Source organism: Microcaecilia unicolor, chromosome 4 (assembly GCF_901765095.1).
Source record: "Microcaecilia unicolor chromosome 4, aMicUni1.1, whole genome shotgun sequence".
In the NCBI taxonomy this organism is placed as follows: Eukaryota; Metazoa; Chordata; class Amphibia; order Gymnophiona; family Siphonopidae; genus Microcaecilia; species Microcaecilia unicolor.
Window position 1 is genome coordinate 189,794,894 of NC_044034.1, and position 16,748 is coordinate 189,811,641.

General features: G+C 48.6%; 1 protein-coding gene across 4 annotated transcripts in view; it reads left to right on the plus strand.

Annotated features, from left to right (window-relative positions):
• The window catches only part of LOC115468917, a 172,091-nt gene that overhangs the window by 73,469 nt on the left and 81,874 nt on the right, over positions 1–16,748 (plus strand). For all 4 annotated transcript variants that reach the window (XR_003941932.1, XM_030201065.1, XM_030201066.1 and 1 more), the window contains exon 3: positions 211–531. Coding sequence is in view for 3 of the 4 variants with exons in the window: in XM_030201065.1 (XP_030056925.1) it covers positions 211–531 (321 nt within the window). In the remaining variant the exon portion in view is untranslated. The remainder of the gene's footprint in view (positions 1–210; positions 532–16,748) is intronic.

The following is a 16,748-nucleotide window of genomic DNA, read 5'->3' on the forward strand; positions in this document are numbered from 1 at the left end:
GGAGAGGTCTTCAGATGGAGACTTTCTTCTTTCCTGTGGTGGAGAGGAATTTGAAGGGAGATGCATTGACTCCTCTTGGGCTTATATAGTTTAGGTGTATAATATTGTTTTCAATTAAGATATACACCTGTTGAATGAGTTTATACACTTTATTTCCTCAGGATGGGAGCAGATCCCTGAAAAACACACAAACCTCTCTTTTTCTTGCAGCAAATCCAAAGGTTGCCCTGTCTTCTTCCGAGATTACAGTTGAAGCTGGCACGGAGAAGTCCGTGATGTGCTTGGTGAACCAGTTCTACCCTAGCAGTATTCAAGTGAGGTGGTTTGAGATCTCAGGCAACAGAGAGAATGAAGTAACCACAGGCATTTGCACAGGGTCTTTGGCTGACAATATTGATGGAACATTTAATGTAATTAGCCGTTTGCGTCTAAAGGCATCTCTTAAAGACCATGAAAAAAAGTATGCTTGCAGTGTGGAGCACAGAACCCTTATTAACAACATTTTCCTGACTGCAACCCTGCATGTTACAGGTAAACCAGCTGTTTGTTGTTAACCTTTCATAGTTTTTATCTTTCCTGGATGTGAAAATGACAGGTGCTAATGAGAACAACTAGCCTGTTCCAGTGTCCATGAAGTATGTAATAGGTAGTCCCTGGCTCCCCCACTCCACCCCAGGTGCCACTGTGAATCAGCAAATCCCCAATAAGCTCCATTGGTCCTGATAAAGAGGAGGCTCAGAATTTAGTCTCTGGAATGACAGAACTGTATTAAATGCTTTCATTACATAAGTACGTAAGTATTGCCATACTGGGAAAGACCAAAGGTCCATCAAGCCCAGCATCCTGTTTCCAACAGTGGCCAATCCAGGTCACAGATACCTGGCAAGATCCCAAAAAAGTACAAAACATTCTATACTGCTTATCCCAGAAATAGTGGATTTTCCCCAAATCCATTTAATAATGGTCTATGGACTTTTCCTTTAGGAAGCCGTCCATACCTTTTTTAAACTCCACTAAGCTAACCGCCTTTACCACATTCTCTGGCAACGAATTTCAGAGTTTAATTACACGTTGAGTGAAGAAAGCTTTTCTCTTATTCGTTTTAAATTTACTACATTGTAGCTTCATTGCATGCCCCCTAGTCCTGGTATTTTTGGAAAGCGTAAACAGACGCTTCACCATCTACCCGTTGAACGCCACTAATTATTTTATAGACCTCTATCATATCTCCCCTCAGCTGCCTTTTCTCCAAGCTGAAGAGCCCTAGCCGCTTTAGCCTTTCCTCATAGGGAAATCGTCCCATCCCCTTTATCATTTTCGTTGCCCTTCTCTGTGCCTCTTCTAATTCCACTATATCTTTTTTGAGATGCGGTGACCAGAATTGAATACAATATTCGAGGTGCGGTCGCACCATGGAGCGATACAAAGGCATTATAACATCCTCATTTTTGTTTTCCATTCCTTTCCTAATAATACCTAACATTCTATTTGCTTTCTTAGCCGCAGCAGCACACTGTGCAGAAGGTTTCAACGTATCATCAATGACGACACCTAGATCCCTTTCTTGGTCTGTGACTCCTAACGTGGAACCTTGCATGACGTAGCTATAATTCGGGTTCCTCTTTCCCACATGCATCACTTTGCACTTGCTCACATTAAATGTCATCTGCCATTTAGACGCCCAGTCTCCCAGTCTGGTAAGGTCCTCTTGTAATTTTTCACCATCCTCCTGCGATTTAATGACTTTGAATAATTTTGTGTCATCAGTAAATTTAATTACCTCACTAGTTACTCCCATCTCTAGGTCATTTATAAATATGTTAAAAAGCAGCGGTCCCAGCACAGACCCATGGGGAACCCCACTAACTACCCTTCTCCATTGAGAATACTGACTATTTAACCCTATGTTTTCTATCTTTTAACCAGTTTTTAATCCACAATAGTAACATAGTAGATGACGGCAGAAAAAGACCTGCACGTCCATCCAGTCTGCCCAACAATATAAACTCATATGTGTATAACTTACCTTGATTTGTACCTGTCTTTTTCAGGGCATAGACCGTATAAGTCTGCCCAGCACTATCCCCTCCTCCCAGCCACCAGCCCCGCCTCCCACCACCGGCTCTGGCACAGACCGTATATTTATTTTTATTTTGTATTTATTGTATTTGTACCCCACATTTTCCCACCTTTTTGCAGGCTCAATGTGGCTTACAGAGTATGGAAATGAAAACGTTGTTACATGATTTGAAAAAAACCCAAAAAAAACCAGTCAATCTTAAGCTGAGGTGAAAGTGGAATTCAGATGGAAAGGTGTTAGGTAAGGTCGTGTGAGAGGTGTTTTAGGTGTACTTGGGTAGTTGAAGGAATGATTTGTTTCATTGAGGGTGACTTTTGTAGGCTCTGTTGAAGAGATGTGTTTTCAGAGCTTTGCGAAAGCTTGTTAGATTGGTTATGGTTTTCAGGGCCATAGGTAGTGCGTTCCAAGACTGTGTGCTTTTGTACGCAAAGGCAGTAGCATAAGCCTGTTTGTATTTCATTCCTTTACAGCTGGGGAAGTTCGGGTTGAGGAATTTGCGGGCCGATCTTTTGGCATTCCTGGGCGGTAAGTCCACTAGGTTTAGCATATAGAGTGGGGCATCTGCATGAATGATTTTGTGTACAGTTGTGCAGATCTTGAACTCAATTCGTTCCTTGAGCGGGAGCCAGTGCAGTTTCTCTCTGAGGGGTTTCGCACTTTCGTATTTAGGTGTTCAAAAAATGAGTCTGGCTGCGGTGTTCTGGGCTGTCTGGAGTATTTTGATGGTCTGTTCTTTGCAGCCTGCGTACAGAGCGTTACAGTAGTCCAAGTGGCTTATTACCAGTGACTGTACTAGGGTGCGGAAGATGTTTCTTGGGAAGAAAGGTTTTATTCTTTTGAGTTTCCACATCGATTGGAACATTTTTTTCGTGGTGTTCTTCGCGTGGGTGTCGAGAGTGAGGTTTCGGTCAATGGTGACTCCAAGGATTTTCAGATTTTCTGAGATAGGAAGTTTGCAGTAGGGTGTGGTTATTGTAGGGTAGTTGTTTGTATTGTATTGGGAGGTGAGAACTAGACATTGAGTTTTTTCTGCGTTGAGTTTTAGCTTGAATGAGTCTGCCCAGCTCTATTCCCCGCCTCCCAACCACCAGTCCCGCCTCCCACCACTGGCTCTGGCACAGACCGTGTAAGTCTGCCCACCACTATCCTCGCCTCCCAACCACCAACCCCTATTCCCCCCACCGGCTCCGCCACCCAATTTTGGCTAAGCTCCTGAGGATCCATTCCTTCTGCACAGGATTCCTTTATGTATATCCCACGCATGTTTGAACTCCGTTACTGTGTTCATCTCCACCACCTCCCGCGGGAGGGCATTCCAAGCATCCACCACTCTCCGTGAAAAAATACTTCCTGACATCTTTTTTGAGTCTGCCCCCCTTCAATCTCATTTCATGTCCTCTCGTTCTACCGCCTTCCCATCTCTGGAAAAGATTTGTTTGCGGATTAATACCTTTCAAATATTTGAACGTCTGTATCATATCACCCCTGTTCCTCCTTTCCTCCAGGGTATACATGTTCAGGTCAGCAAGTCTCTCCTCATACGTCTTGGAACGCAAATCCCATACCAATCTCGTAGCTTTTCTTTGCACCGCTTCAATTTTTTTTACATCCTTAGCAAGGTACGGCCTCCAAAACTGAACACAATATTCCAGGTGGGGCCTCACCAACGACTTGTACAGGGGCATCAACACTTCCTTTCTTCTGCTGGTCACACCTCTCTCTATACAGCCTATCAACCTTCTCGCTACGGCCACCGCCTTGTCACACTGTTTCGTCGCCTTCAGATCCTCGGATAATATCACCCCAAGATCCCTCTTCCCCCTCAGTACATATTAGACTCTCATCGCCTAACACATAAGTCTCTCATGGGTTTCTACTCCCTAAGTGCATCACTTTGCATTTCTTCGCATTGAATTTTAATTGCTAAACCGTAGACCATTCTTCTAGCTTCTGCAGATCTTTTTCATGTTTTCCACGCCCTCCCGGGTGTCCACTCTGTTACAAATCTTAGTATCATCCGCAAATAGGCAAACTTTACCTTCTAACCCTTCGGCAATGTCACTCACAAATATATTGAACAGAATCGGCCCCAGCGCCGATCCCTGAGGCACTCCACTACTCACCTTTCCCTCTGAGCGAACTCCATTTACCACCACCCTCTGTCGTCTGTCCGTCAACCAGTTCCTAATCCAGTTCACCACTTCGGGACCTATCTTCAGCCCATCGATTTTATTTAAAAGCCTCCTGTGGGGAACCATGTCAAAAGCTTTGCTAAAATCTAAGTAGATTACGTCTATAGCACACTACCTCCTATCCCATGAGTCTACAATTTCCTCTGGAGTCTTTCATGAGGTACTTTGTCAAATCCCTTCTGAAAATCCAGATACACAATATCAACCGGCTCACCTTTATCCACAAAGAAATGTAGTAGATTGGTGAGGCAAGATTTCCCTTCACTAAATCTATGTTGACCGTGTCTCATTAATCCATGCTTTTGAATGTGCTCTGTAATTTTGTTCTTTATAATAGTCTCTACCATTTTGCCCGGCACCGACGTCAGACTCACCGGTCTATAATTTCCCGGATCTCCTCTGGAACCTTTTAAAAAAATCGGCGATACGTTGACCACCCTCCAATCTTCCGGTACCATGCTCGATTTTAAGGTTACATTACATATTACTAACAATAGCTCCGCAAGTTCATTTTTCAGTTATATTAGTGCTCTGGGATGAATATCATCTGGTCCAGGAGATTTGCTACTCTTCAGTTTGTAGAACTGCCCCATCACATCCTCCAGGTTTATAGAGAATTCATTAAGTTTCTCCGACTTGTCAGCTTCGAATACCATTTCTGGCACTGGTATCTCACCCAAATCTTCCACGGTGAAGACTGAAGCAAAGAATTCATTTAATCTCTCCGCTACGGCTTTGTCTTCCCTGATCGCCCCTTTTATTCCTTGGTCATCTAGAGGTCCAACCGATTCTTTTGCCAGCTTCCTGCATGTGTTTTTGCCTCCAACGCAATCTTTTTTTCAAAGTCCCTCTTCGCCTTCCTTATCAGCGCTTTGCATTTGACTTGACATTCCTTATGCTGTTTCTAATTATTTTCAGTCGGTTCCTTCTTCCATTTTCTGAAGGATTTTATTTTAGCTCTAATAGCTTCCTTCACCTCACTTTTTAACCATGCCAGCTGTCGTTTGGTCTTTTTTTAATACGTAGGATATATTTGGCCTAGGCTTCCAGGATGGTGTTTTTGAACAGCATCCACGCTTGATGTAAATTTTTGACCCTTGCAGTCACTCCTCTAATTTTTTTTTTTCACCGCTCTTCTAATTTTATCATAGTCTCCTTTTTTAAAGTTAAACGCTAATGTATTTGATTTCCTGTGTATACTTCAAAGCTAATATCAAATCCGATCATATTATGATCACTATTATCAAGCGGCCCCAGCACCATTACCTCCCGCACCAGATCATGCACTCCACTAAGGACTAGGCCTAGAATTTTTCATTCTCTCATCGGCTCCTGTACCATCTGCTCCATAAAGCTGTCCTTGATTTCATCAAGGAATTTTACCTCTCTAGCGTGCCCCGATGTTACATTTACCCAGTCAATATCGGGGTAATTGAAGTCACCCATTATTATTGTGTTCCCAGTTTGTGTCCCTAATTTCCTTTAACATTTCTGCAACCGTCTGCTCATCCTGGCCAGGCAGACGGTAGTACACTCCTGTCACTATCCTTTTCCCCTTTACACATGGAATTTCAAGCCACAGTGATTCCAAGAAGTGTTTTGTTTCCTGCAGAATTTTCAATCTATTTGATTCTTAATATTCAATTCGATCCACCCTATCATTACGATATAATTTGTACCCCGGTATGCCAGTGTCCCACTGGTTATCCTTCTTCCACCAGGTCTCAGAGATGCCTATTACATCTAATTTTTCATTTAGTGCAATATATTCTAACTCTCCCATCTTATTTCTTAGGCTCCTGGCATTCACATATAGTACTACTACTACTTAACATTTCTATAGCGCTACTAGGGTTACGCAGCGCTGTACAGTTTAAACAAAGAAGGACAGTCCCTGCTCAAAGGAGCTTACAATCTAAAAGACGAAATGTCAAGTTGGGGTAGTCTAGATTTCCTCAATGGAGGTGTAATGGTTATGTGCCGAAGGCGACATCGAAGAGGTGGGCTTTGAGTAAGGATTTGAAGATGGGCAGGGAGGGGGCTTGACGTATGGGCTCAGGGAGTTTATTCCAAGCATAGGGTGAGGCAAGGCAGAAAGGGCAGAGCCTTGAGTTGGCGGTGGTGGAGAAGGGTACTGAGAGGAGGGCTTTGACCTGTGAGCGGAGGTTGCGGGTAGGAACGTAAGGGGAGATGAGGGTAGAGAGGTAGTGAGGGGCTGCAGATTGAGTGCATTTGTAGGTAAGTAGGAGAAGCTTGAACTATATGCGGTACCTGATCGGAAGCCAGTGAAGTGACTTGAGGAGAGGGGTGATATGGGCATATCAGTCCTGATGGAAGATAAGACGTGCAGCAGAGTTCTGAACGGATTGAAGGGGGGATAGATGGCTAAGTGGGAGGCCAGTGAGGAGTAGGTTGCAGTAGTCCAGGCGAGAGGTAATGAGAGAGTGGACGAGTGTTCGGGTGGTGTGCTCAGTGAGGAAAGGGCGAATTTTGCTGATGTTATAGAGAAAGAAGCGACAGGTTTTGGCTGTCTGCTGGATATGCGCAGAAAAGGAGAGGGAGGAGTCGAATATGACTCCGAGGTTGCGGGCAGATGAGACAGGGAGGATGAGGGTGTTATCAACTGAGATAGAGAGTGGAGGGAGAGGAGAAGTGGGTTTGGGTGGAAAGACAAGGAGCTCGGTCTTGGCCATGTTCAGTTTCAGGTGGCGGTTGGACATCCAGGCAGCAATGTCAGATAAGCAGGCCAATACTTTGGCCTGGGTTTCCGCAGTGATGTCTGGTGTGGAGAGATAAAGCTGGGTGTCGTCAGCATAAAGATGATATTAGAAACCATGAGATGAGATCAGCGAACCCAGGGAGGAGGTGTAGATTGAGAAGAGAAGGGGTCCAAGGATAGATCCCTGAGGAATTCCAACAGAGAGCGGGATGGGGGTGGAGGAAGATCCATGAGAATGTACTTTGAAGGTACGGTGGGAGAGATAAGAGGAGAACCAGGAGAGGACAGAGCCCTGGAACCCAAATGAGGACAGTGTGGCAAGAAGTAAGTTGTGGTTGACAGTGTCAAAAGCTGCGGATAGGTCAAGGAGTATGAGGATGGAGTAATGACCTTTGGATTTGGCAAGAAACAGATCATTACAGACTTTAGATAGTGCCGTTTCTGTCGAGTGTAGAGGGCGAAAGCCAGATTGAAGTGGATCGAGGATAGCGTGAGAGGAGAGAAAATCAAGGCAACGGCTGTGAACGGCACGTTCAAGTATCTTGGAGAGGAAGGGCAGGAGGGAAATGGGGCGGTAATTGGAGGGACAGGTAGGGTCAAGTGAAGGTTTTTTGAGGAGTGGTGTGACTACAGCATGCTTGAAGGTGTCAGGGGCAGTTGCAGTGGAGAGAGAGAGGTTGAGGATATGACAGATGGGGGGGGGTGACAGTAGGGGAGATGGTGTTAAGAAGGCTGGTGGGGATGGGGTCAGAAGAACAGGTGGTGCATTTCGAGGAGGAGAGAAGGTGGGCAGTTTCCTCCTCTGTGATATCAAGGAAAGAGGAGAAGGAGGCCTGGGTTGGTTGGTTGAGGGAGTGGGTTAAAGGGTGAAGGGGAGGAGGAGGCTTGGTGGTGAATTCGAGGTTGATCTTCTGCACCTTGTCGCGGAAGTAGTCAGCCAGAGATTGAGGAGAGAGTGAGGGGGGTGGGAGCGGAGGGCACTTTGAGGAGGGAGTTGAGGGTGGCGAAGAAACGACGAGGGTTAGAGCTGAGAGAATTAGTCAATTGGGTATAATAGTCCTGTTTGGCAAGGAATAGGGAGGCCTGGAAAGAGGATAGCATGAATTTATAATGAATGAAATCAGTATGGGTGCGAGATTTCCTCCAGAGGCGTTCAGCCGATCTGGCCAGGAGCAAAGGTATCGGGTGCAAGGGGTCAGCCAGGGCTGGGGATTAGTGCGCCTTGTGGGACGGGAGATGGGTGGTGCAAGGGTATCCAGAGCAGAGGAGAGAGTGGCATTGTAAGTGGAGACAGCCTTGTCGACAGACTCGGAGGACATGATGGAAGGGAGGAGATTAGAGATACTAGAGGATAGTGTGGGAGGGCAGGGCCGTGCCGATGCGGTAAGCGAGGTAAGCGCCGCAGGGGGGCGCCCACCTCTGGAGGGCGCCACCGCGGTGCTTACCCTCGCCCCGCGCCGCCGAGGACTTTAAACTGCAGCAGCGTCGGTGAAAGCGCTGCCGACGTCTCCCTTCCCTTGCACTCATTGGTTCCCTCAGTGTCCCGCCTTCTTCTGACGTCAGAAGAAGGCGGACACTGAGGGAACCAAGAGCGCGGTGGGGGCGGTCCGCCCCGGGTGTCAGCGGGTGGGAGGTGCTCCGCTCCCACTGCTCCCAGCCTACCTTCTTAAAAAAAAAATAAATCAGTAAAGCGGCGTGGCAGGCAGCGCAGCTTCGCGTCTGCCCTGCTTGTAAAACAAGTAGATCTCCTCGTCGGGCCTTCACTCACTGGGTCCCGCCCTCGAGGAAATAGGAAGTTACCTCAGAGGAGGGCGGGACCCAGTGAGCGAAGGCCCGACGAGGAGATCTACTTGTTTTACAAGCAGGGCAGACGCGAAGCTGCGCTGCCTGCCACGCCGCTTTACTGATTTATTTTTTAAAAGAAGGTAGGGTGGGAGCAGCGGGAGCGGAGCACCCCCCCCCCCCCCCACCCGCTGTCATCTCGACAGAGCTGCTAGTCGGGTCGGATCAGGGGTGCCCAGATGGCAGATGGGGATGGGGATGGGGAGGGGATCCCAGATGACAGAAGGGGATGGGGTGCCCAGATGGCAGAAGGGGATGGGGAGGGGAGCCTAGATGGCAGAAGGGGATGGGGTGGGGAGCCCAGATGACAGAAGGGGATGGGGAGGGGAGCCTAGATGGCAGAAGGGGATGGGATGGGGTGCCCAGATGACAGAAGGGGATGGGGTGCCCAGATGGCAGAAGGGGATGGGGAGGGGAGCCTAGATGGCAGAAGGGGATGGGGTGGGGAGCCCAGATGACAGAAGGGGATGGGGAGGGGAGCCTAGATGGCAGAAGGGGATGGGATGGGGAGCCTAGATGGCAGAAGGGGATGGGGTGGGGAGCCCAGATGACAGAAGGGGATGGGGTGGGGAGCCCAGATGACAGAAGGGGATGGGAGCCCAGATGACAGAAGGGGATGGGGTGCCCAGATGGCAGAAGGGGATGGGGAGGGGAGCCTAGATGGCAGAAGGGGATGGGGTGGGGAGCCCAGATGGCAGAAGGGGATGGGGTGGGGAGCCCAGATGGGGTCTGGGGCTGAAAGGGGAGGCCCTAATGCAAGGCATGTGGATGAAGGGAGCTGGAACTGGGGGCTGAAAAGGAGGGTAGGTGGGATAAGGGGGCTAGTATTGGGACTGGAGGCTGAAAAGGGACAAGAGCTGAAACTGTGGGGACTGGGGGCTGAAAAGAAGACAGGGAGAAGTGGCTGGGGCTGAAGCTCGGGACTAGTGAGAGAAAAGGGCTGCGTTTGAAACTGGGGGCTGAAAAGGGGACAGGGAGAAGTGGCTGGGGGCCGAAGCTCAAGACTGGTGGGAGAAAAGGGCTAGGGCTGAAACTGGGGACTGGTGGGATAGTGGGGCTGGAACTGGGGGCTGAAAAAAAGGGGCAGAGAGAGGGGACAGATCCTAGATGGAAGGGACCTTGATGGATGGGAGAGGGAGGGCAAATGGTGGATTGAGCGGACAGAGAGAAAGGGCAGACAGTGGATGGAAGCGATAGAAAGGGCAGACAGTGAATGGAAGGGGGAGAGAGAGAGGGCAGACAGGGGCAGACGGTGGATGGAAGGGGCAGAGATAGAGGGCAGATGTAGATGGAAGGAGCAGGGAGAGAGGGCAGACATTGGATGAAGGGGACAGCAGAGAGGGCAGACACTGGATGGCAGAGAGAGAACAAAGACAGATGCTGGATGGATGGAAGGAAGACAGTGAAAAGAAGATGAGGAAAGCAGAAACCAGAGACAACAAACTGTAAATAAAATATTTACTTTTATTTTTTTGCTTTAGGATACAGTAGTATTGTAGCTGTGTTAATAAATGTTTATAATAGGTAATCTTTTTATTGGACTAATTTTAATACATTTTGACTAACTTTCGGAGAACAAAACCCCCTTCCTCAGGTCAGGATAGGATACTGTAACAGCACTATACTGTATTGACCTGAGGAAGGATGTTTTGGCCTCTGCAAGCTAAATGTATTAGTCCAATAAAATGGTATTATTTTATTTTCTATATTTGTTTTATTTCTATTTGTTAATTTGTAAAGTGGTGATTGGTTCTTGTTAGTTTTTTTCAAATTTACATCTGCAGTCTTTATATTTTGCACAGTACTAGGGGACAGTTTCTGTTTCTGTGGTGTTGCATTGTATGCAGAGTCTGGCATCTTGGGGGTTCAGTTTAATTTTTGTCTAAATAGCGTTTGGAATATGTCCACTTTGAGAATTTACATCTGCTATCTTATTTTGCAATGTATAGCAATTTGTTTCTAAGAATATTGCTGACAAGTGGTGATCGATCATTTTCACCGGGGGGGGGGGGGCGTGATCATTTTCACGGGGGGTAGGGGCGCCAACTGATAGTCTGCAGGGGGGCGCCAGAGACCCTAGGCACGGCCCTGTGGGAGGGTCAACAGCCTGGAGATTCCTGGAAGTAGTGGTTAGTATTGGGCGTGACTGAGGGGGAGGGTGATGAAGTGTGAAGGTGATCAGGTGATGGTCGGAAAGAGGAAGAGCTGAGGCGCAGAAATTGGAGGGTGAGCAGGTAGAGGAGAAGACGAGGTCAAGACAGTGGCCAGATTGGTGAGTAGGGGTGGTGGAGCTCAGTTGGAGGTTGAAGGAGGGTGTTAGAGTGAGGAACTGAGAAGTGTAAGAGTCGGATGGGTTATCAGTGTGTATGTTAAAGTCTCAAAGAATGAGGGATGGGGATGAGGGCTCAAGAAAAATGGAGAGCCAGGCATCGAAGTTGGTGAGGAAGGAAGAGAGGGACTTATCAGGGGGGCGGTAAATGACTGCAACTCTGAGTGGCAGCGGGTGGAATAGACAGATGGAGTGAACTTCAAAGGATGAGAAGCAGTTAGACTGCGATAGGAGGAGAGGTTGAAAGCTGCAGGAGGGCGAAAGTAGTAACCCGACGCCGCCACCGCGGCCAGCTGGGCGGGGAGAATGGGAGAAAAGATAACCTCCATGACTAAGGGCTGCAACTGAGGCAGAGTTGTCAGGGGTGAGCCAGGTTTCAGTTAGGGCAAGCAGTTGAAGGGAACGGGAGATGAAGAGATCATGGGTGAATGAAAGTTTGTTGCAGACCGAGCGGCCGTTCCACAGGGCACAAGAGAAGGGGAGGGAGGAGGGGGGGAGGAGGGGGATAGAGATAAGATTGGAGATATCGCGGAAACGTTTGCATGGATAGGACGAGGACAGGTGTGGGGGACCAGGGTTGGGATTGATGTCTCCCGCGGAAAGCAGGAGGAGGAGCAAGAGAGTGTGGAGGAGGGTGGGGGAGGTAGGGCGACGAAGACGGGATGCGCTTAGGAGGAATGGGGAAGGGTTCAAGGCAGGAAGGAGGTTTTGAAGGTTGAGAGCTAGGAAGGAGGAGGAGGACAGTAGAGATGGTGAGGTGGTGTGGGGCGGGGGTGGGTGGGGTATTGCAGTAGTGAGCAGGACGGGAGAGGACATGGATGGGCAGTACGTTCGTGCAGTATACAGCGGTGGGGGGAGGGGGAAAAGATTAGTAAGGGACAGGGCAAGGAAGAGAATGTGTGTGGGGGCCATTGGTAGTGACTGAGGTGTTTACGGGTGGGTGGTAGGTAGAGGGGCTGGCGGGTAGGTAGGTTGATGGGGGCAGGCAGGCAGGTAGGTTGCTGGGCTGGGGGGCAGGCAGGTAGATGGGCTGGCAGTCAGGTAGATGGGCTGGCAGACAGGAGAGTGATGGGCTGGCAGATAGATGGGCTAGGAGGCAGGCAGGTTGAAGGGTGAGGCAGGTAGATAGGCTGGGAGGTAGATGGGCTGGCAGGTAGATGGGGTGGCAGACAGGAGAGTGATGGGCTGCCAGGTAGATGGGCTAGGAGGCAGGCAGGTTGAAGGGTGAGCAGTCAGTCAGGAGAGTGATGGGCTGGCAAAGCGGCAGGGGGGGGGCAAAGCGGCAGGGAGGAGGCAAGTAGGTAGTTGTAGATAGTCTAGGAGGCAGGCAGGTTGCTGATGGGCAAACAAGCGGGCAAGTTGAAGGGCTGGCAAGCAGGTAGGTTGGTTGATTGGCTAACAGGCAGGCAGGAACAGGTGAGTGCGGTGGAGAGCTCAGCAGCAGGACTGGAGCAAGCTGGAATAATTTGGAGGTTGGTTGATTGGCTAGCAGGCAGGCAGGCAGGCCGGCAGGAACAGGTGAGTGCGGTGGAGAGCATAGCAGCAGACTGGAACAAGCTGGAATAATTGGAGCAGAAGAGAGCGGAGCAGCAGGATTGGAGCAAGCTGGAACAAGTTGGGGCAGACGGGCTGGAACGAGCTGGATCAGGCAGACTGGAATAAGCTGGAACAGATGGGACTGGAACAAGCAGGTAGAAGCTGGATCAGGCGGACTGGAACAAGCTGGAGCAGATGGGCTGGAACAAGCAGGGAAAAGCTGGATCAGGCGGACATGAACAAGCTGGAGCAGATGGGCTGGAACAAGCAGGGACAAGCTGGATCAGGTGGACATGAACAAGCTGGATCAGGCGGACTGGAACAGGCAGGGAAAAGCTGGATCAGGCGGACTGGAGCAAGCAGGGAAGAGCTGGATCAGGCGGACGGGAACACGCTGGAAGAGCTGGATCAGGCGGACTGGAACAAGTAGGGAAGAGCTGGATCAGGCCGATTGGAACACGCTGGAACAAGTTGGACATAAAGCATTTGAAGCGATTGGTGGACGCTTTTTAAAGCATTTAGAGCAGATTTAAAGCATTTATGGCAATCAAACCAATCCAAACCGGCAAACCAGCAAATCACTATCTTTCTGTGCTCCAGGTCAGACAGGGTCTGTCTCTTTAACACAGCGGGATTGTGGTCCGGTCGCACGGTACGAGTCACTCTTTTTGTTCACCCTCGTCCGTCCCGTTTCTTGTCCTGCACGGCGCTACGCCTTCACCACTGCTGGTCGCCTCTCACCTAGGTCCTCGGCTTGGGCGGCGGTGTCGATGACGGACTCGGTAGGAGCACTTTTTCCCTTCCCCTCTACTTCTTGTTCTCCCTTGGGCCTTGGTAGGTGGGTGGCGATCGGGCGCTGCGGAAGACGGTCACAGGGTGGTCTCCGATGGGAGGGTGGTGGTCGGCAATGGCGGCGCTTTGTGGGGAAGGTCAACATGGAAAACACTCGTCGGTGTGGGCTGCAATGTAGGCTGGTGAAGGCCTGGGTAAGGCCGGTTCGATCCTGTGCGGCGGGCCCACCGGCTCAGCAAATTCCTCGCTTGCCGCTTTGCGGTTTCCCGTCCGTCTATAACCCCGAAATCCTGTTGCAGCCCAGGGGGTCAAGCCAGTTCAGGAGCTCTCTCGGCTCGGGAACTCCTCGTTAGGGCTCAGAGGGCTAGGTCTTTTTGCCCACCGTGTGGTCGGGCTTACCTCTGGCCGTGCTCAGGTTTGTCCCGGTCGGTGCAGCGGTTGGGGTGGTCTCCCGAAGCCGTGAATTGTGGCTCCGGTTCGACCCCTTCTGTTTCCGATTATTGATCACTCGGGTTTTCCTCCGATTCGCGGTCCGGGGGAACCATAGGGCAAGGTCCTATCCGGACACTCTCTCGGTTCGGGAGCTCTTCACTAGAGCTCCTATCCGTCGGCCATCTTGCCACTATATAGACATTTCAAACTATGTTTGTTGTTCCTATTTACATTATGCTCAGTACTTGACAGTATTAATTTGCAATCTTCTGTCTGCTTTTTATTTTTATTTAAGGACAGCTGATCTACTATGGTCTCTTTTGCAACCTCACTATCAAGATACCCTATCTTCCCTGTTTTGGTGATATCTTTGAAAGATACCTTATCCCGAACCATGCGCTTTTGAGTGACTGTCGGCCTTCCCCCCCCCCCCCCCCTGTTTCTAGTTTAAAAGCTGCTCTGTCTCCTTTTTTAATGCTGATGCCAGCAGCCTAGTCCCATCCTGTTTAAAGTGGAGCCCATCCTTTCGGAATAGGCTCCCCCTTCCCCAGAATGATGCCCAGTTCATAACAAATCTAAAACCCTCCTCCCTGCACCGTTTCATCCACGCATTGAGACTCTGGAGCTCTGCCTGTCTCTTGGGCCCTGTGCGTAGAATGGGTAGAATTTCAGAAAATGCTATCCTAGAGGTTCTGGATTTGAGCTTTCTACCTAAGAGCCTAAATTTTACTTCCAGAACCTCTCTCCCACATTTTCCTATGTCATTGGTACCCACATATACCAAGACAACCGGCTCCTCCTCAGCACTATCTAAAATCCCATCTAGGTGACGCGTGAGGTCCGCCACCTTCGCACCAGGCAGGCAAGTCACCAGGCGATCCTCACGTCCACCAGCCACCCAGCTATCTATATGCCTAATGATCAAATCACCAACTATAACAGCTGTCCTAACCTTTCCCTCCCGGGCAGCACTAGGAGACATATCCTCGGTGTGAGAGGATAGTATATCCCCTGGTGGGCAGGTCCTGGCTACAGGAGTACTTCCTACTTCACCAGGGTGATGGTCTCCTTCATGGAGACCTCCCTCCTCCAAGGTAGCACAGAGGCTACCAGACTGGAGGTGGAACTTCTCTACAACATCCCTGTAGGTCTCCTCTATGTACCTTTCTGTCTCCCTCAGCTCCACCAAGTCTGTTAATCTAGCCTCAAGAGAACGGACACGTTCTCTGAGAGCTAGTAGCTCTTTGCATCGGGCACACACATATGACATCTCACTAACTGGGAGATAATCATACATGTGACACTCAGTGCAAAAGACTGGATAGCACCCCTCTTGCTGCTGGACTGCTGACTCCATCTTAGTGTTTTTGAGTTTTTCAGTAATTTAAAACTTGCTACAGATTAAGTATTAAGCCTAATATAAAAATGTCTTTTAGTTTATATAGTATATTGTATGATTTATTTAGTGTTTCCTTCTTAGATGGTAATGAAATATATTTAAAACTCTGTAAGAGCACTCCTTGCTTGTTACCCTAATTTCAATAACCGACTATAAATGAAGAGTTGTCCTAGGGGTGGGCAGTTGTTTGGGATGGTGGGTGGGAAGACTAAACTAGATCCTGCAGTGCCTGCTAGATTCTATCTGTTAATGCTGTGGTACAAAGTTTTTAAAACTAAGGGGAAAAGACTATGGAGATTAGTTGATATAATTTGCTTTTTATATTTTTATTTTGCCTAACCCTAACCAACAATTCCTCCTTTAAACCCCAATTTTTAAATTCCCAAAGCACAAGGTAAAATAGTGTTCACTTACCAGAGAAATGTCCTCTTCTCTCTGAACTTTTCTGTAACTGCATAAGGGACTGTACCATAATATATCTATTCCACTGACTTCTATAAGCCCCTCTCTCAGGATAAAGCTGATTCTTTATATTTTGCTTTGTGTGACAGGATGCCTATAACAGAGGCTACTGTAGACCTGTATTTCTCAATGGATTTTTTTTTTTTGCAGTCATTGTAGTCAAAAGAGTGAGCTAACCGTGAGTACCAGCTGGAGCTTCAGGCTGCATTCTTAGGGCCACCAGATTATTTGCTCTGAGAAATTGTGTGCTAGGCTTTCCTTTCCTTTCTTCTGTGTACCTGTAGACTAGAGGTGAGCACAAGGACATATTCTGGTCCCCATCACTGCTCCTTCTAAGATGAGTGGGAGTCCTTCACTACAGTCCTGCCAGTGGGAGGTGCTGTTTCACTATCACATTTTCAATAGAGAGGGACATTCAAGCTCTGTAGGGCTCCAGGGAACCTACCTATATCTAGAGATTGAAAACATAGTATTGAAACATCGCCCCCCACTGGCAGCAATGCAGTTGGAGGTCTCCTGCTCAGCTTAGAGAGAACAGTGGTTCCCGTCCCCAGTCCATTCTTTTTCATCCCTACCCCATTCCCATCATATTCCTGGGATCTCAAATGGCCTCACATGCAAGCTACTCACATCAAAGGACACACATTATACCTCTTATCACACAAATTGTCCACAGATCACAACCTATTAATAACAGACATCAAATGGTCAGAAACCCCTTGGACCGATCACTACAAACTGAACTTATCCCTAAATTGACGGAAGAAGGGATTAAACTGCATACTAGAACAAACAACATACAGTATGAGAGGGCAAATAGACCCAAAAGTATTCTGGCAACAGATATACCACGAACGGACTCCATACATTACCTTACTCATTGGGATGATAGATGCAGAAGCGTACTAAATCAAATAGCACCCCTAAAGACAAGAATATCAAGAAGACAAAACTCGATACTATGG